This window comes from Chiloscyllium punctatum, chromosome 1 (assembly GCF_047496795.1).
Source record: "Chiloscyllium punctatum isolate Juve2018m chromosome 1, sChiPun1.3, whole genome shotgun sequence".
Classification (NCBI taxonomy): Eukaryota; Metazoa; Chordata; class Chondrichthyes; order Orectolobiformes; family Hemiscylliidae; genus Chiloscyllium; species Chiloscyllium punctatum.
Genome location: NC_092739.1, coordinates 160,277,292 through 160,298,743, shown reverse-complemented (window position 1 = coordinate 160,298,743; position 21,452 = coordinate 160,277,292). Strand labels below are relative to the sequence as shown.

At 43.3% G+C, this 21,452-nt stretch overlaps 1 protein-coding gene across 1 annotated transcript in view; it reads right to left on the bottom strand.

Moving 5' to 3' along the window:
* The window catches only part of pcgf1 (polycomb group ring finger 1), a 46,194-nt gene that overhangs the window by 8,321 nt on the left and 16,421 nt on the right, over positions 1–21,452 (bottom strand). The window contains exons 3-7 of the mRNA XM_072577649.1: positions 19,587–19,739; positions 18,727–18,798; positions 14,615–14,720; positions 7,261–7,300; positions 81–170 (exon numbers count right to left, since the gene is read on the bottom strand). Coding sequence (XP_072433750.1) covers positions 81–170; positions 7,261–7,300; positions 14,615–14,720; positions 18,727–18,798; positions 19,587–19,739 — 461 coding nt within the window. The remainder of the gene's footprint in view (positions 1–80; positions 171–7,260; positions 7,301–14,614; positions 14,721–18,726; positions 18,799–19,586; positions 19,740–21,452) is intronic.

Sequence of the window (21,452 nt, the reverse complement as noted above, 5' to 3'; positions counted from 1 at the left end):
CTGCAGAAAGAAAGTCAGTTATATTATTGCAAATATTGTGAAGAAACAAATGAATTCCTTGCTAACCCTCCATAACTTACCTGTTGCTGATCGATCACATTAATTCTATGGCATAGAACTCTCCTCAAGTGCCTGATCTCTGCTCGGACAGAACATCGGACGTACTTTTGCTGCAAGTGTTAAAAAGAGAAAGTATTTTAGTAGTGTAGTTTTGTTCTCACTTCAATCCCCTAGACAGAAAGAACTATTAAAAAACCAACAAGGAATCAAAAACACAAAGCCATATAAACCCCAGTGGGCCTCAGGTTTAGTCACATGGCTGATAGACCACTGCTCCAACTGGACTTGGTATCCATTGATTAAAAGGTAAGGGAGGGAAAAAAATGCAAGGTCTGATAAGTTATTAAGCCATGATATTCTCCCTGAGATGGTGGCAACTCCAGCACACAGTGAACCTGGCTATTGACCTTGTTCTGAATCCCAAACTACGCACTCAGCACAAACAGGTGAGCACCCAGGAAATTTCCAGATAGATTTTCATAGATATCCTTGATCTCTGCAGAAAAGATTTTATTTTACAGTGGCATCACATCATTGCAAAAGCTCCTTATAATATTCCATTGCCACGTATACCAAATAGCATAATACCATCTGCCTCTATGAAACAAACACTGGACTTCCAACATAGCAGCACAATCTGTAAATCACTTGCATGCAGGTGCACTTTGAGTTAGCTATGAAATGTCTGGCAGCTTTCAGTACTGTTAGAAAACAAGTACTGAAAGATGAAAAATCCCTGGCGGATAGGATCAAGGATAACCCCAAGGCATTCTATGCGTATGTGAGAAACCTGAGAATGATGAGAACGAGGGTAGGTCCGATCAAGGACAGTGGTGGGAGACTGTGTAGAGTCGGAAGAGATAGGAGAGGTCTTGAACAAGTACTTCTCTTCAGTATTTACGAACGAGAGGGACCGTATTGTTGAAGAGGAGAGTGTGAAACGGACTGATAAGCTAGAAGAGATGCCTGTTAGGAAGGAAGATGTGTTGGACATTTTGAACAACTTGAGGATAGACAAGTCCCCCGGGCCTGACGGGATATATCCTAGGATTATGTGGGAAGCAAGAGAGGAAATTGCAGTACCGTTGGCAATGATCTTCTCGTCTTCACTGGCAACTGGGGTGGTACCAGGGGACTGGAGAGTAGCGAATGTTGTGCCCCTGTTCAAAAAAGGGAATAGGGAAAACCCCGGGAATTACAGGCCAGTTAGTCTTACTTCTGTGGTAGGCAAAGTAATGGAAAGGGTACTGAGGGATAGGATTTACGAGTATCTGGAAAGACACTGCTTGATTAGGGACAGCCAGCACGGAGTTGTGAAGGGTAGGTCTTGCCTTACAAGTCTTATTGAATTCTTCGAGGAGGTGACCAAGCATGTGGATGAGGGTAGAGCAGTGGATGTAGTGTACATGGATTTTAGTAAGGCATTTGATAAGGTTCCCCATGGTAGGCTTATGCGGAAAGTCAGGAGGCATGGGATAGAGGGAAATTTGGCCAATTGGATAGAAAACTGGCTAACCGGTCGAAGTCAGAGAGTGGTGGTAGATGGTAAATATTCAGCATGGAGTCCAGTTACAAGTGGAGTTCCGCAGGGATCAGTTCTGGGTCCTCTGCTGTTTGTAATTTTTATTAATGACTTAGATGAGGGGGTCGAAGGGTGGGTCAGTACATTTGCAGATGATACAAAGATAGGTGGAGTTGTGGACAGTGAGGAGGGCTGTTATCGGCTGCAGAGGGACTTAGATATGATGCAGAGCTGGGCTGAGGAGTGGCAGATGGAGTTCAACCCTGCCAAGTGTGAGGTTGTCCATTTTGGAAGGACAAATAAGAATGCGGAATACAGGGTTAATGGTAGGGTTCTTGGTCAGGTGGAGGAACAGAGGGATCTTGGGGTCTATGTACATAGATCTTTGAAGGTTGCCACTCAGGTGGATAGAGTTTGTAAGAAGGCCTATGGAGTATTATCGTTCATTAGCAGAGGGATTGAATTCAAGAGTCGTGAGGTGATGTTGCAGCTGTACAGGACTTTGGTTAGGCCACATTTGGAGTACTGTGTGCAGTTCTGGTCGCCTCACTTTAGGAAAGATGTGGAAGCTTTACCAGGATGTTGCCTGGAATGGAGAGTAGGTCGTACGAGGATAGGTTGAGAGTTCTCGGCCTTTTCTCGTTGGAACGGCGAAGGATGAGGGGTGACTTGATAGAGGTTTATAAGATGATCAGAGGAATAGATAGAGTAGACAGTCAGAAACTTTTTCCCCGGGTACAACAGAGTGTTACAAGGGGACATAAATTTAAGGTGAAGGGTGAAAGGTATAGGGGAGATGTCAGGGGTGGGTTCTTTACCCAGAGAGTGGTGGGGGCATGGAATGCGCTGCCCGTGGGAGTGGTAGAGTCAGATTCATTGGTGACCTTTAAGCGGCATTTGGATAGGTACATGGATGGGTGCTTAATCTAGGATAGAAGTTCGGCACAACATCGTGGGCCGAAGGGCCTGTTCTGTGCTGTATTGTTCTATGTTCTATGTTCTATGTTCTAAGTGACAGGCTGGGGTCTGGACATAAATGCCGTCCAATCACATGCCCTATATGGAATCTGGAGGACCATGTCCCACCCCAAGTGCTTAATCCTGCTCACACTCTTAGGTCCCACAATTTGAGAATACAATGGGACAAAACTGAATTGAGATGAGCTGTGGTTTATCCTCAATGATCTCAGGCCCAGCCAACATGAGCATCATCCCAACCTGTGTTTGGGAGAGGTGCTGCAGCGAGATTAAGAAACAGTACTTGGACAGGCCATTACCAGAGAGAAAAAAAAGGAAAACATATTCTGGACAAAAAAAATTCGTTTATCTGTACTGGAACTTTTAATGACATGCTTTTGGATTGAATATTGTACTTTTGCAAATTATACATCAAGTGATTCTCTTCATATTAGAATTTGTTTCCTTTGCATTTTGTTCCACTTTGGTGGTGCGAACATTGCTGTCCTTCTGAAATTTCTCCAAATTGTATTCTTCATACTATATCCTGCTAACATTATTTCTTCAGTTTAATGGGGTGTGGACATTACTGGTAGGGTCAGCATTTGTCATTGATCTTAAGCAGAGAGGGTTAGTTGGCTATTTCAGAGGGCAGTTAAGAGTCACAGTACTGAGACCTTGGACAGACAATGGCTCCAGACCAGGTAAGGGCTGTAGATATCTCCCCACTCAACACAAAGGACATGTGAATCAGATTTTTTTTTTAAAAAAGACAAACAATTTTCAGTAATGATAGCCATGAAATTAACATTTATGTTCCAGCTTTATTAATTCAATTTAAATATCTACCAGCCCCAATGGAGACCAATCACAAAACCCTAAATTGCTTTTGTTTTAAAAAAGGATATGGGGACAAAATGTATTGGCGTTTCAGGGAGATTACAAGACAAAACAGAATTGTAGCAGCACAGAAGGATGCAATTTGAGTAAATTGGGTACACAACAGCAGGAGATGGCGAGTGGTAGAGCAGGTACAAGAGTGCCTATGAGAGCACGTGTATGGGAACAAGGAGAGCAGGGTATATGCAGGAGAGCACATGGACACAAGAGCATTAACAAGAGATTGTAGGAGAGCATAAGAAAATGTCAAATTTTGTCAAATGTAAAGACTTGCATTTATACCACAAGATGTAGGATCAGAATTAGGTCATTCGCCCATAGAATCTGCTCCAACATGATCATGACTAAATTGTTTCTCAGGGAGAAAAAGTGAGGACTGCAGATGCTGGAGATCAGAGTAGAGTGTGGGGTGCTGGAAAAGCATAGAAGGTCAGGCAGCATCCTAAGAGCAGGATGAGGCTTGTGGGTCGGGGCTGAGATACAAATGGTGGTGGGGGGAGAAGAGTTGGGAGGAGGTGGTAGCTGGGAAAAAGATAGATAGATGAGGGTGAGGGAGAATGTGATAGGTCAGAGGGAGCAGTGATGGATGGGTCTGGAGGGCGTTGCCAGATTGGAGGCTTGGGACTGGGATAAATGTTGGGGGGGGTCCACATTTATTCTAACTGGTTGCAGAGTCCCAACTTGGAATGTGAGGCGTTCCTCCTCCAGGCACTGGGTGGTAACGGTTTGCCGGCAGTTTGAAATGAAGAGGTTGAGGGCAGGTAGTAGGTCAGCACAAGGTGTCCATGTGGATGGGGTTTTGGCAGAAGTTTGAAATGAAAAAAAAAAGAGGTCAAACGCAGGTAGCAGCCAAACCAGTACCACAACCCACAAGCTTCATTCTTGAAGAAGGGCTTATGCCCGAAACGTTGATTCTATGGCACCTCAGATGCTGCCTGACCTGCTGTTCTTTTCCAGCATCACTCTCGACTCTAAATTGTTTCTCAAGGCCATTCTCCTGCCTTCTCCCCCCTTAACCCTTAATCTTCTTACTAAATAAAAGCCTGTGTTGAACACACTCTGACTCAGCCTCCACAGTCCTCTGCGACAAGGGGTTCCACAGATTCACCACCCTCCAGCTGAAGAAATTCCTTCTCATCTCACTTCTAAAGTGTCGTCCGTTCATTCGGAGGCCGTGCCCTTGGCTCCTACTCTCTCCTACTATTGGAAATATCCTTGTGTCAACTGCATCCAGGCCTCTTAACAATCTGCGTTTCAATGAATCAGATTCCCCATCAACCTTCCACATTCCAGGTAGAGACCCGGAGTCCTCAATCGCTGAAACCTGGCTGTGTTTTAAAGTAGGAAAGTGAAGCAGCCATTTCATGTAGAACAAGCTCTCAGAGATGGTACGGTGATAATGTCCAGATGATTTGGTTAGGGATAGATATTGGCACTGGAGCCCAGGGATCTTCTGTCTCCATTTGAGAATGTATGGATGGTTTAATGCCTCATCTGAGAGCAGTGCTTTGAGCACTGACCATGTCAGCCTGGATTCTGGGGTTCAAATTTCCAGAACGGAGCATGGAATAATGAGTTTCCGATGGCAAGTGAGAGTGCTACTCACCGAGTTGTGGTTCACAACTTGGAGCTGAGCATGAGGAGAGGGACGTTAGAAAAAGAGTGGAGGCTTAAAGTTAAAACAAAATGCTTGCAACACACTGACATCAATTTATACCTTAAAAACATCTCACCTGATTCCAGATTTTAGGGGGAAAAAAAAAAGTTTTGAAACGAAAGTTGTACAACATCAATATTTGCCAACAAGGAGGAGCAGGTGTGTCTGAAATCCACCTGACATCACGCTGCATGATTTAACAACTCCAATGTTATTTACTCTATGCATGTGTCCACTGGGGAAGGGAGGAGGGGTACACAGACTGCTTTCTGACAAGAGTGGGAATAATTGAATTCTACTTCAATGATCTGAGAACACAGGATGAAAAAAAAAAATCAATAGACCCCATCTGCTGCAGTGTAGTGATGTGAAATGATTTGTGACCCTTGAGCCCTTGCATTAACTGCAGGCTTTGTATCTACTTCATGTTAAATATGTTTTGGATTTACAGAGGGTCTGGCTATTAGAACAGACACACAGACAGACACACAGAATAAAACGCCTTCTGCATCTGGGAATTGTGTCAGAGGAGCACGTAAGCAGAATGACTTCAGAGTATTCTGCCAGTACATAATGCACATAGGACTCCTTACAAAGTTCATTAACCACCTGGTTAATGATCGCTTTCCTACCCTCCCATCCAACTGAAGAAAATGACTTAAGACTGTAGGTTGTGGTTTTGACTTCTAGACTCAAAATGCAGAAGTTCAGATAACACATCCCACCATGAATTCAATAATTCAGCTGGATTCTTGAAATCACTGGCAAACCAGTCAGGAATGTTTCCAAGAAAGGGAACTTCCAGCTGCTCCCTGATCAAGCCTTACTAAGACCAAAGTCACTTAATGCTGTCTGAGACAGGTCAAGCACTCACCTTGGCTGGAAGGTCAATTAATATCAACACAACATCCTATGTCTGCCACAACTTTCTCAGGACAATTAAAGAGGGGTAATCCTGGCCAAGTCTCAATTATTGTCCATATCCCAGTAAGAAAGGGGTTGATCAGGAACCTCATCAACATCAAACAGCCATTATCCTCAACGAGGACAAAGTCATTTAACCTGGATCATTGTTCATTCCTCCTTCACTTATCTGAACTTTGGTGGGCTGACAGCAATACCAGGGAGATTGCATGTACATTTGTTGTCATGATTGGTACAATGAAACGCTGTTAACCACACATTCCATAGGTCTGCACAGAAATGCAGCTAGCTGTCCAAGGATGAATGCTGTCGGGCAGAATTGGCCTCAAAATATACCTAACTCATGTGCTGACCTGAAAAGTTACAAGTACAAGTAATGTAACCTGCAACAGCGTTGCACTTGGTAAGGCTACTGCTACCAACCCACAACAATTTGCATCGATCAGGACATTCTGCTATCATGTGCATTTCATCAGCACAAATTGGGTATGATGTAACTGACAAATCGTGGATGCTATTTGGATACTGTAAACTCTCTACTGAACGGGTATAGTGATTTTCTATTAGCGACCTTCAACAGCGCAATCTTCTATAGCAGCTTTCCATATTACTCACATGCACACCCATACACATCCACAAATATACACACACACACACACCTCAAATATACCCACACACACACACAAACACATGCACACACAAACACCCTCACCCCCCACATGCACTCAAACATACCCATACATCACCACACACACACACACACACAGCACAAGGTTTTGGAGGAACACAGCTGTCGCGTTATAGCAGAACGACCTGTATATTGTACCTTAAGTGCTAGAAAATCAGCCCCACAGTCTTTCACAGGAGTCAGACTGATAAAATTGGACACTGACCCACATTAAGTGAAATTACTTCATGTGCTTCAAAGTTTGGTCAACTAAGTACGTTTTATGGAACATGGTAATGGAAGAGAGACAGGTCAAGAGGTTTAGGTCTCAGATAGCTGGGGATATGGCCAATGTGGTGAAGTGATGAAATTGGGAGGGGTCAAGAGACTAGAATTGAAGGAGTGCAGCAGCCTGAGGATTGTAAGACTCAAGGAGATTACAGAGAAAGGGAGAGACAAGATAACAGTGACATGAATGTGCAACTTTAGAAATTTAGATCTACTGTTGGTGAGTGTCAGATGCAAAGTAAATGCAGCAGTTGGTGACCAACATGGTCCAACTTCATATCTTACCTGCAACACGAGTTTCCCTTTCTCTTTACCCAGGGAGGAGCTGCATGACAAAATAGAAAAACACAAGTCTGTATACAGGTTGCATCACCGCCAAGGAACAAAACTCAGTAAAAACAAAAGCCCCCATAATATTTACGAATCTGAACATACTGGGCACCTGACTTAAGTACCACAGTATGTCTGGGCCGGAGTCGGTTGAATCAGAATAGCCCAGGCCAAACATGTCAATGCTGGTGCACACATGGGGCAAGTATGTGAATGTGAAGGCAAGTAGGCCCTAGTTGCAGAGTGCTCCATTACATCACAATTTTAAGCTAACCAACCTCAGTTGGTTTACAAAGCAGATCGAGAATTCCCAATTCCACCACCAATGGACTAGGCAGCCTCCTGAACTGAAGGAGGACTGGTTACAGACTAGGTTGAGTTTGGCTAAGTCACAATCTTCACAGGGTCCATGCTGCTGGGCGAAAGGTCTAAATGTGACAGGTAGGCAATTGAGCAAGGCTACCTACACAAAGGGCAGGTCATATCCAGTTAATAGGTGATATTTCAAGAGACGAGACTAGAAAGAAAATTGAAGGGAAAAACACACAAAAAAGCAAGCAACATCACACACAGGCTACAATCGTCATGGGAACAGGGAAACAAAATATAAAATTCAAATGAAGTTCACCTCTTAAACTTGCAGCAATAATGGTTACAAACTGAATTATTTTCTTAATGCACTCCCAATAAACTCAATGCGGCTGATCAATCAGACCATGGTGACTCTCTAATTGTTTTTTTATTATTATGCGAAACATTTTATCCCATGTGCAATAGCTGAATAATAAGCAGATTTACATCAAGCTGCCCGAGTCCCAACAAGGTTAGCCCAGTTTCATGAATAAAAACAACCAGCATCAATTCTCATTATTTTGGTGGAAGTGTTAACTCAATATCTCTAATGAAATTTGGTACTGAGCTATTCCCTCACTTCTCTGCTTATCAATCCCTTAGAATCTGAGCTTTTGTCCGCACTAGTTTACTGTGGCACCTGGACGGAATTAAGGGGCACATTTACACGCCAACATTCAAAAAGAACATAAAGCTTGACCTTCTGACTACCATTAAACTGAAGCTGCCAATGAGCCAAGGCTGACAACTTTAGCGCTGTGGCAAAGTAGTCTTTGCTGAGGCTGGTGTGAGAACTGAGGCCTCTTCTACTTATCAAGGAAAAATTAACAAAGTCCCGTGGCATAATTACCTACAAAAGCAAAGCCAGTTATTTTTCCTTGCTGATATTTATCACTCAAATAATATCCACAATTAAATGATTTTGATTATCATATAGCTGATAGCAGGGTCTTGCTGAGTACATTAACCATAAAGTGCTTGAGATGTCAAAGTCATGAAAGATGTCACAGAAATCATTGTTTCTTTCTGGCTGCAGCTTGTGAACATGGTCGTCTTTATAATCATGTTATAGAATCTCTACAGTGTGGAAAATGGCTATTTAGCCCACATCAACTCACTGAAGAGCATTCCACCCGAACTCACACCACCCCCCACCGTTTCTCTGCAACCCTGTGTTTCCCATGGCTAACCCAACTACACACCCCTGAACACTATGGGCAATTTAGCAAGGCCAATCTGCCAAACTTGCACATCTTTGGACTGTGGGAAGAAACCAGATCATCCAGAGGAAACCCACAGACATGGAGAGAACATGCAAACTCTACACAGAATCGCCAGAGGATGGAATTGAACACAGGACACTGGTGCTGTGAGGCAGCAGTGCTAACCACTGAGCCACCGTACTGCCCTTTAACTGATGAGAAAACCAGCTAGCAAGAGTCAAATTCCAAGTTACGAAACTTAGTTCAATAAATTTGGTATTCGAGGTTAACACCAGAGGACTTCCCTTCCACCATCCTTATGGCTGCCAGGCTTGTAACTCCTGTAATAGCTCATTCTCCTCAGGACAACTGACATCATAAGTGGCTCTTTGGGTGAAAGTTGCTGCTTTCAATTGTGCCTTGGACAGGAAGCCAGCAGCCACATCAATTAAAAAGGTTCTCCTTTGTGAAAATCCAGATTTCAGTTTCCCACTGAAGAGGGATTTCTGACAAAGAAAAACTGGCTCTTTCTTTCCAAAACTTCAGCCTCAGGGTGAGATAGGAAATATATAATCAGCCAAGGGTGCTGTACCAGCTACACCACTGGAAAATACAAGCGTTTGAATCAAACCACGGAGTTAGAGTCACAAAGATGCACAGCACGGAAACACACCCTTTAGTCCAGCTCTTCCATGTCAAACAGAAATCCTAATCTAATCTAGTTCAATTTGTCAGCACCTGGCCCCATATCCCTCTAAACCCTTCCCATTCATATAATTATCCAGATGCCTTTTAAATGTTGTAATCGTACCAGCCTCCACCAATTCCTCTGGCAGCTCATTCCATAAACACACCACCCTCTGCACGAAACTGATACAACACAGGAGGTAGCTATTTGGCCATTTGTGTCTACACATTTAGCAACTAGAATTCTCTAAAATGCCTTCCAAAATCCAACTTGGTTATTAATTTATTGCTCTGTGTGGGTAAATTACCTGCTGTGTGGTCCATATTAGAAAATTAATTACATTTCAAAAGCATGTCATTGATTGTGAAGAGTTTTGGGATGCCCTGATATTGTGAAAGGAGCTATATAAATGCAGGTTTTTTTTCTTTAAAAAGGAATTATTTTCAGGATAAAAGAACACCCGTCACCCTATCTCCAACAAGATCTTAGGAAAGGTTGGAGGCAGTTTAGAAAAAGTTCACCAGGTTGATCCTGGGTATGTAGGGACTGTCTGAATAAGAGAGGTTAAATAGGTTGGGCCTATACTTATTTAATATATAACATACAACATTACAGCGCAGTACAGGCCCTTCAGCCCTCAATGTTGCGCCGACCTGTCATACCAATCTGAAGCCCATCTAACCTACACTATTCCATGTACGTCCATATGATTGTCCAATGATGACTGAAATGTACTTAAAGTTGGCGAATCTACAGGTAAAGCATTCCATACCCTTACTACTCTGAGTAAAGAAACTACCTCAGACATCTGTCCTATATCTATCACCCCTCAATTTAAAGCTATGCCCCCTCATGCTCGCCGTCACCATTCTTGGAAAAAGCTCTCCCTGTCTACCCTATCTAACCCTCTGATTGTCTTATATGTCTCTATTAAGTCACCTCTCAACCTAAGCTATTTAAGCTTAGAAAATTGAGAAGAGACCTTTTGAGATAATAGGATCTTAGGAACTTGACAGAATATTGCGGAGAGGTTGCTTCAACTTGTGGGAGAGTCAAGGACCAGAGGGGACAATCCCAGAGTCGGGATTTGCCTATTTAAGGCAAAGATGAGGAAGAAATACTTTTCTGAGAGAGTGGCCAAAAACAACATTTTGCTGCAGCGGGCTATCAAGGTTGAGCGAGCACACTAAAAAGGTGGAGATAAACGATTTTTAAAAATCAGTATGAAAATCCCGGTTATGGGGAGAAAACAAGGAAGTGGATTTGGAGATAATCAGATTCACTATAAACCGCACTGAAGGTGGAGGGAATATAATGGGCTGACAGGCCTACATCTGCTTTTGTATTTTATGGTGTATTAGGCAGCAAATTTCAATCCAAATCTTGTACTGCACTTCACATAATTTATATTCACCCTAACAAAAAAAAAAAAAGGGCTGGAAATGAAGATTACCAATTACGTGAAAAATCTAAAGTGCAAATGGGAATGAGCTGATGGGCACACTGCATACATGCTCACTTGGTCCAGTTCTCTTTCTATTTTGGACTTTCCAGTATCACGTTCCCTTTTCTACTTCCAAAGCTGCTCTTCCCCTCTAAAACTCCCCTTCCTCTCCCCATTCCCTTCAACTCTTGGTTTGATGTTACCCCACTTACAACTGCTCCACCCAATTCCTATCTTACATCATCAGCTGCCACCCTGATCATACATCTCACCCTCAACCAAACCCCATATTTCCTTCTGCAGCTTCTTATCCACTTCCCTTCTAGAGTCTCCTCATCTCTGCTCCCAATCTCATACTTCTCCTGTCCTATTCTTGTGCTCGCTCTCTATCCATTGTTTGGCACCATGTCTGTTGTTCTTCAATCTCATTCTGAGTTCTCACTGTTTACTTCTCTAAAGCTCTTGCTGCAGAGCAAATCAGTAATACCTTGAAACAAAATTGTCATGCTGAACAGAGGTTGATGTGGCCTGACATTTGACTGAAAATTGGGCGAGGGCAGGGGGTGCGGGGAACAGGAAGAGAAGGCTGTTTTAACCTCGATGCCTTGTATAATTGGAAAACCAGTACTCTGTTCTTTTGTTTTATTCTTTAAAAAGACATTCACTGGGATCACTTTTGTTCCCCTCCAAAAACAAAAAGAAAGCACATTTGAAGTTATTGACAGGCAGAAAGAGACCCAGTCTCCTTAAACACTGCTGGTAAACTATTTATCAGAGTTTTCAACAGCTTTATGCGCAAGCTTTGCTGATAGCAACACATCCAAACTAATTGCTTTAAAATTAGTATCGACCCCAGTGCCTTCCAGCTGCTGCAAATTCACCAGATTGAGTGATGAATCTGGACTCAGACAAGCCGCTCGATAGGAATTTTTCATTTTTCCCCTTTGTGTATTGATTGAACATGCTCCCTGCCTTCTGCTTTGTACAAAGCCAACTCACCCTTCTCTCTCTCCCCCTGATCCCTTCTCTGCTGTCAAGGTAACAATCCACAAGTGCTTCGTGCAATAATTAAAATCAATGCAGGCAACAGTTTTGCTCAGGTCAGAAATACCAGTGCATGGGATACACAAGCAAATCAGATGTGACAGTGCAGGTGATGTCCATGTAAACAGAACAAAAAAAACTTTCAGATGTGCCAAGGGTGGAACATCACTAGCGTTTAAGTGATTTTCACAGATGGGCAATTCATAGACATGTAATCAGACAAAGATTTATGGCAAGTTAATTAAGATATAAGGAATTATGGCCACAAGCTTGGAGCTACCTGTTCCTTTTGTCCTTTAGGAGATTTTGCTGTGCAAAAAAATGTTGACAAAGAACATTCCTGAAGTAATTCATTGCACTTGCTACACTCACAGATAATTATGAGTTGTGGTGAAGTGTTGTGTGAATGTAAGCTTTCTTTTCACTGCCACCTCAACTGATGATGATGCAGGACAGTCCATACACCAGCCTGTATCAGAAAAACCCTCTGAAGTCGAGGAAACATGTTAAATCAACAAACTTTTACATGTGACAGCGTTTCCAGGATGAGCAAGGCATGGGATTAAGAACAACATCGAACAAACATTATTTAGATTAGATTACTTACAGTGTGGAAACAGGCCCTTCGGCCCAACAAGTCCACACCGCCCCGCCGAAGCGTAACCCACCCATACCCCTACATCTACATCCACCCCTTACCTAACACTACGGGCAATTTAGCATGACCAATTCACCTGACCTGCACATCTTTGGACTGTGGGAGGTAACCGGAGAACCCGGAGGAAACCCACGCAGACACGGGGAGAACGTGCAAACTCCACACAGTCAGTCGCATGAGGCGGGAATTGAACCCGGGTCTCTGGCGCTGTGAGGCAGCAGTGCTAACCACTGTGCCACCGTGCCACCCACAAATCAATTAGAAAAGAAGCATGTGCACCCTGATTGCTTTACTGGCTAATATTTACCCTGAGTTGTCATCCCACCTGGGGCCAGTAACTTTGTTAGTTCAACCAAATGATCATAGTGTGCAAGAACACTGCTAGCCAGTGGTGGGGATTGGGGGGCGGCGAGTAGGATTGAGTGGTAGTCGCGATGCCAAAAAGAGATACATGACATCGCTCAAATTTTGGTTTGGATCACTCAAAATAATGTGGACAAGTTTATTAGAAACTACCAGCCCTGTACAGTCAAGCACAGACATGACTGGTGCAATGCACACTGGGTCACTGGACAGCTTCTCTGAAATTGTTGACAATGAGTGATCCTATCCCTGTGCCTTATTTCTAGAAGGGGAACTTTTAATAAGGGAGAATGGGATGGGTAAAATTTGGCATGGAAACCAACGATCTTTAACTTGGAAGAATGGAAATTCTTGTCTTGAAATCCATCTACTTTGCAAATGCATTGTAACTGAAACTACAAGGCGTCTTGCTCAGAGACTGACCAAGCTGTTGAATATTTACAACACTGATGAATTGATATTTTTGAACATCACTGCGTAAGATCCAGAAGCTGAATAGAAGCTTGCCACCTGGTGTCCATCCAGCATTCAGGGCAGATGTTTAAAACTGAAAGCCCATAGATAAGTGAGACCAGCCAGCCCTTGCTGATACAGATACCCCACCCCAACCTAATAATAGAACAGGAACAGAATAGAAAGATCTGCACTTCTATATACAACTAATTAAGTACTTCTGAAGTCTAGTCATTTTTGTAGTGTAGGAAATGAGGCAGGTAGTTTGTACATAGCAAGCTCCCAAAAGCAGCAATATGATAATGGCCAGATGGTCTGGTTTTCTGATGCTGATAAAAGGATAAACATTGCACAGGATAGAAACTTTCTCTGCTCTTCTGAGGTGGTGCCATGGAATCTTTCACACCCACCACCTGATAAATGTGGCACCTCTGCCAGTGCAACTCCCTCAGCACAGGAGCATGTCTTGGCAGAGGCATTCTGATCCCATGGTCGCTTGCCTCAATCAAGGCCCAACTGCCTTTTAGACAAATTTTCTGGGATTGGTGACAGAACATTAGATCGATCCCTAACAGGTGGGTGTGTCAGGATGGGTCAATCCAGAACCAGGGGTCACAGTCAAGAGGATACATTCACGACTGAGGAGGAGAAATTTCTTCAGCCTGGAAAATTCACTACCACAGAAACTAGTCAAGGCCAGAATATTGAAAATGGAATTAGAATAGTTAGGTGGCTATTTTTGACTGGTGCGAATTTGATGGGCCAGAAGGACCTTTTTGTGTGCTGTAGACCTCTATGACTCTATTGCATAATTTCAAGGAGGAATTGGATATAGCTCATTGAGCAAAAGAGACTAAAGTATATAGGGAAAAGTAGGAAAAAGCAACTGAGTTGGATCATCAGCCGTAATGAATGGCAGAGTAAGCTCAAGGGGCCAAATGGCCTACTCCTGCACTTTTGCACATTTAAAACTGTTCACCATCCAATCCCACCCTTTAACTGACTCCCAAGGCATTCCTTCCAGATTATTTTAAGTACAACTAGGAGTTGACACAGTTTTAAAAAAAGGGATCTATTAGCAGGGAATTCTTTAAAAATAGACTCACCCGTGTCTCTCCAAGCAGAGTGAAACCTGCTCATCGTATCTGTAGTAGTGGGCTTTGGAGTGATCGAAAGTGGTGTAAGGAGAACTGGTCAGGTCCGGTGACATAGCTGACAAAAGAAGGCGGAGAAAAAAATTTAGATAAAATTGCAGACATCAGCAGGTACTGATCACACACGTACAAACCCACACACAGACTGGCTCATTCGAAATGACCTGCTATTGTGCCATACATTTAGAGTCATAGAGATGTACAACATGGAGACAGACCCTTCAGTCCAACCTGTCCACACCGACCAGATATCCCAAGCCAATCTAGTCCCACCTGCCACATCCCTCCAAACCCTTCCTATTCATACAACCATCCAAATGTCTTTTAAATGTTGCAATTGTACCAGCCTCCACTACTTCTTCTGGCAGCTCATTCCATACATGCACCACCCTCTAGGTGAAAACATTGCCCCTTAGGTCTCTTCTATATCGTTCCGCTCTCACCCTAAACCTATGCCTTCTAGTTCTGGACTCCCTGATCCCAGGGAAAAGACTTTGTCTATTTATCCTATCTATGCCCCTCAGTTTTGTAAACCTCTAAGGTCACCCCTCAGCCTCTGACACTCCAGGGAAAACAGCCCCAGTCTGTTCAGCCTCTTCCTATAGCTCAAATCCTCCAACCCTGGCAATATCCTTGTAAATCTTTTCTGAACCCTTTCAAGTTTCACAACAGCTTTCCGATAGGAAAGAGACCAGAACTGCAAGCAATATTCCAACAGTAGCCTAACCAATGTCCTGTACAGCCGCAACATGACCTCCCAACCCCTGTACTCAATACTCTGACCAATAAAGGAAAGCATATCAAACACCTTCTTTACTATCCTATCTACCTGCGACTCCACTTTCAAGGAGCTATGAACCTGTGTTCCAAGGTCTCTTTGTTCAGCAACACTCCCTAGGACCTTACCATTAAGTGTACAAGTCCTGCTAAGATTTGCTTTCCCAAAATGCAGCACCTAGCATTTATCGGAATTAAACTCCATCTGCCACTTCTCAGCCCATTGGCCCATCTGGTCCAGTCCTGTTGTAATATGAAGTAACCCTCTTTGCTATCCACTACACCTCCAATTTTGATGTCACCTGCAAACTTACTAACTGTACCTCTTATGCTTGCCTCCAAATCATTTACATAAATGACAAAAAGTAGAGGACCCAGCACCGATCCTTGTGGCACTCCACTGGTCACAGGCCTCCAGTCTGAAAAACAACCCTCCACCACCACCCTCTGTCTTCTACCTTTGAGCCAGTTCTGTATCCAAATGGCTAGTTCTCGCTGTATTCCATGACATCTAACTTTGCTAGTCAGTCTCCCATGGGGAACCTTGTCGAACACCTTACTGAAGTCCATATAAATCACATCTACTGCCCTTTCATGTCATTCTATGGATAACAGATATACGCCAATCCCTCAGAGCCTTACAAATTCTCAAAGCCATTATGACCCATTGGTAAGTTTGTTTTATAAATGTTTTGAATACTTGGGACAGAGTTACTAAAATACCCTGAGCCTCAACTTGCTCTTTGGTACCTAATTATATTCAATATTATGGATTTTAAAGAAAAGTTAACTGGAATCACCCAGCAAGTCCAAAAGACTGCACATAATAAAAAGGGTAGACATCCCACGTGGAAAAACTTAACATGAAACTGAAGGGTCTCCAGCCAAAATAACAGGGCTTTTCAATTGCATTCACTAATTGAGTGTTACACACTTCCAGAAGTTAGATTTTTTTTATAAATTTTAATTTGAAAAATAAGAGGTAAGGCACTAAAAATATACTGGATTAGTGGTGCTGGAAGAGCACAGCAGTTCAGGCAGCATCCAACGAGCAGCTGTAGAGATGGGAAGTGGACAGACGGAGGCCAAGAAACCTGGTGGGAGGATCTGTGGTGAAGTCTGTAGATATCGGTCCAAACAGAAGTGGCAATACCCACCTGCATTATACAAGTCCTCAGATACCAACAACTGCAACTTGTGCATAAAGTCTTAATACTTAATCCTTTCTCCTCTCTACTGTATTGCACCCAACACTGGAGTGATTGTAATGAAGTCAGCCAGCTGGACCTCTCAGAATAAGAATTCCTGGTCTGTGGCTGTTAATCTGTTCCAATTCAGGGACCACTGACTGACATATAAAAAGGTTGTGTGTCAGAGATACTGACATTCTTATACCAGATTCTCAAACGATGCAAGGACAGTTCATGCGTAAATAAAGGGAGACTTGGTGATGGGATACCAGCCTCAGAGTTATTTCAGATAATCCTCCATCTTTCTTCCAGTCCTGAACTGGAAGCAAGTGTGACTGTCCTTAAACAACTGAGCTCCTTACATTTCTTTTAAGACAAATAATGTTTTTTTGTCAGTCAGCACCTCCCTTCAATATTAAAAAAGGTGCAATCACTGCCTCAGTCTTGTTTCCTGGTCACATGTCCACAGCCCTGAGCATTTCCCCATGCCATTTTACCAGCAGCCTCAGTTAGCTGGTCAGCCAATTGTGAATATCTTTGGCCCTATTCCTGCCAATATTCCTCTAGCCCAGCAAGTGCTAGCAGCTTCAACCGTACCCACAGGTGCGTAAAGTGCACTCCAAATAAACAGGCCATTCAGACCAATAGCTCTGTGCTGGTCTTATTCTTCACATGAGGCCTCTCCCACCTTATCAGTACACTCCTTCACATGCATCCTTGCTACTCAGCTCAACAGTTCCACATGGTAGCAAGTTTCACATTGCAACCACTGCTGCTATTCTCTCCCTGGAGCCTCTTTCTCAGCGTGAAGGCTAATGCTACAGATTGTGTCAATAGGATTTTCCCACTCTTTTGGTTGGTGAAGCTTCAGCCAAGCCACAATGAAGTCCTTACCTACAGTTTCCAATTCTGGTTGGGCATATTCTTAGAGGGCGCTATTACATTATCTGCCAACGTCAATCTGCCAAACAGTCTTTTAAGTTATCTCAAAAGAATAAATAAATAGAAATGCTCAAAAGAAACTAAAGCCTTATTTTAAGCCATCCCTACTGATTTTTCTTTTTTGTCATCATCTGCAGCCATGTTTCAGGAATCCTCAATTCCTGGGAACTTCAGGACAATTCTGGAGGGCTGACAACTTCAAGTGGCACCTGCCCTGAGCCGACAGCTACAGATATTAGCTCTTTGACAAAGTCTCTGTCTGTAGTAAAGAAATACCAGATGTGGCTCCTGGAGAGAAATAATGGGGGAAAACAGTATCACAGCGGTCACATTAAAGGATCAGTAATCTAGAGACCTAAACAAAGGGTGACATGGTGGCTCAGTGGTTAGCATTGCTGCCTCACAGCACCAGGGTCCCAGGTTCGATTCCAGCTTTGGGGGACTGTATGTGTGTGGAGTTTGCACATGCTCACTGCGTCTGCATGGGTTTCCTCCAGGTGCTCTGGTTTCCTCCTACAGTACAAAGCTGTGCAGGTCAGGTGAATTGGTCATGCCAAATTGCCCAAAGTGTTAGGTATACTTGTCAGAGGGAAATGGGTCTGGGTGGTCCAGAGGGTTGGTGTGGACTTGTTGGGCCAAAGGGCCTGTTTCCACACTGTAGGGAATCTAATCTAATTTTTAAAAATGATCTGAAGATGCAAGTTCAAACCTCTTCATGGTAGCTGGGAATTCAAACTTGTTTACTACTCAATAGGATTTTAAAAAATCTAATATCAGTACCGGTGACCACAAAACTACAGAATAAATGGTGTCCTCGAGGGATGGAAACCTAGTATCATTGCATAATCTACCTTACACGACTCAGACTCCAGACCTGTGGCAAAAAAAAAGGTGACTCTTGATTGCTGTCACCAGCCACCCAATAGGGCAATACTTGCTAAACTCGCCAGTAATATTCACAAACCGTGGGGAAAAAACAAAAGACATAGGCCTAAGACATGGCCATGAGGAAAAGATATGACAACACTCTGCACATACATGAATCAATCAATCTCTGGTTATAGTACAACATTTGACTGAATGGGCATATGCTGTGCTCTAGCTGGAGCCTTGCATTGTATAAGAACCCGCAGTCTCTCTCTCTCATTTCCATACTTTCATTAACTGGTTGGATGATCCTGTCCAACCCTCGAGACTGATAGAATTCTCGAATTCGCTTCTCCTCACCTGTAAAAAGAAGGAACATATTTCAGGCAGGTTTGAATTGAACAGGGCAAGATTAATGCCATACTATTGAAGAATATAAATGAGATGCCATGGGGGTCAGGGCACAGAAATCTACTTCAAGGGAACCAAAATCAGTGCCGAGAGGAAACTAAAGGGAGATATGAATGACAACATTCTGTGCCATATTCAAACTGAGGAGGGGGCGGGGGTAGCCAATACAATCCACGTTTGGTTAAATTTGCTGCAAGAAAAATGGAGAGGTCGTATGACCTAATAAAGATTCTTCCTCCAGTACATCACCCTCAGATCAGCACTCAATAATTAAATGGCCTCAATAGCTCACCCTACCTCCACAAACTGTTAGATTACAGTGTGACAGGGAAAGAGAGGAGCTGGGTCTGCATAGTTACAGCACCCATGGGTATCAGTCAGGATATCGACGCCCAGCCACATGCTGGCTCTGCTGGGATTCTGACAGATTACATTATCGGCCCAAAACAGGAAATACCACAGCTCCTGAAACAAACTGATACCTTGGCTCCAGGACTGAAGTCCAGGTGAGTCACTCCTGCCAGGCCCTGGTGAGGTGCAGGTCAGAAGTACTAGCCTTCATCTCTGCTCCCTGTCCAATTATTCCAGGCATTTATGATTCCTTTTGCACTGCAGCTGGTTTTGAGTCAGATTAGAAAAAAGTCTTCAACCAGTTTATACTTACAACACGTAAAGCCAGGCGAGCAAAGTGGCAGATTGAGAATTTACCCTTTACACATGCTTAAAAAAAAACTTACTCTCCTGTAGACCTGGTACAAGTTTGTAGACAATGTCCTGCATCACTCGGTCAAGCTTAAGGTTAAGCAGAGGCTGTGTCTCATGGATTTTGATGTTGCACATTGGGCAGTATTTGCTGGTCTGCAGGTACTTCACAATACAACTCTTGCAGACTGGAAACAAAAGAAAAAGATTATTTTGAGATAAAATATCCACTGATCTGGGAACACAGTGCCAAAGTATTCATTAAGGCAAGGCAGCATACAGTGTAGGTGGCCGTTTCACCTCTGCCAACTCCAGATAAAACTTTCTAAAAAGTCACAAACCACCTGGTCTTTTCACATAGGTCTGCAATCTAACTATTTCTCAAACATTGATTAGTAGCTTTCAAAAGGAAATTAAATCAATCTGCATTTTCCCTTATTTGTTTGTGGGATGCAGACATTAAACTGCTAGGCCAGCATTTATTGCCCATCCCAAATTGCCCTTGAGAAACTGGTGGGGAGCGGCTGTCTCAAACCTCTGCTGTTAATTTGGTTTTTTGCACACCCATGAGGCTGTAAAAGGGGTGGGGATTTTGGGATTCTGACCCAATGGTGGCTTCTACCAACATTTCAAACAGCACCTTCTAGATCACCATAGCTCACAGCACAGATCTTACATTCACATTTCCCATTAGGTCCCTAATGAAAGTTTTTTTGTCAATCACCTCAAGACTGCAATTTCCAGTTACTGACCCCAATACTGGTGGGAACAGCTAACTAAAGGTTGAGGGACAATCAGATACAGGGACTGACTGCTTAGTGCCAACCAATGCTGAGATGTCCTACTGAGAACACCACAGGAACAGGTCACTTAGCCTAACAAATCTATGGAATTGTTTATGCTCTACACAAGCCCTTTTTCATCTAATCCCAGGTCACATTTCTTTCTTTTCCCTTCTCCAAGTGTTCTACACTCCTCAAACACAGCTCAGCTACTTACTTTAACTGCTCCCTGTAAGGACAAGTTCCATATTCTTAACTAACAATACGATGGTTAGCACTGCTGCCTCACAGCACCAGGGCCCCAGGTTCGATTTCAACCTCGGGCGACTGTCTGTCTGGAGTTTGCACATTCTCCCTGTGTCTGGGAGAGTTTCCTCCGGGTGCTCTGGTTTTCTCCCACAATCCAAAGATGTGCAGGTTAGGTGAATTCGCCATGCTAAATCGCCCAGTGTTAGGTGCATTAGACAGGGGTAAATAATGGGTCTGGGTGGGTTACTCTTTGGAGGGTCAGTGTGGACTTGTTGGGCCGAAGGGCCTGTTTCCACACTGTAGGGAATCTAATCTAATCTACTTCCTGAATAATGTACCTTTCCTTGAATACCCAACTGACTTTATCGTGACTATCTAATACTTATGGCTCCTCGTTCTGGTGTCAGATGTTGGAACATCTTTCTTGTTTACAGCCTACCAAACCGTTTCCTAACCTGACAGTACAGGGAAGAGTAATGTTACTGAATGGTTGCACTTAGATGTTTGATCAAAACTCTCCTTACACAGCATAGGGAATTAGTCATTGAATGATTTGGAGATTGTATTTCCTGGCCCCAGCACAACATCCATAATCTAAACCAAGTCACAAAACCGCTTCAGTTTCCTTTCACGCTGTTAGAGAAAGCATTTTTGGAAAAACAGCATCATCTGGTGGTGGCATCAATAACTACAAGCAGTCAACCAAAATTTAAAGTCACAACAAATTCTGGAAAATGGGAAGCAGAAAGTGCATTTAAAAGTCTGTTGAAGGGAGAGAAAAAAAAGTTCATGTTTCAGGCAGAAGCTGAGCCAAAACTGTTAGGTAAGGGTATGGAGTGATATAGAGTGGTGGAATGGAGGATTGGATAT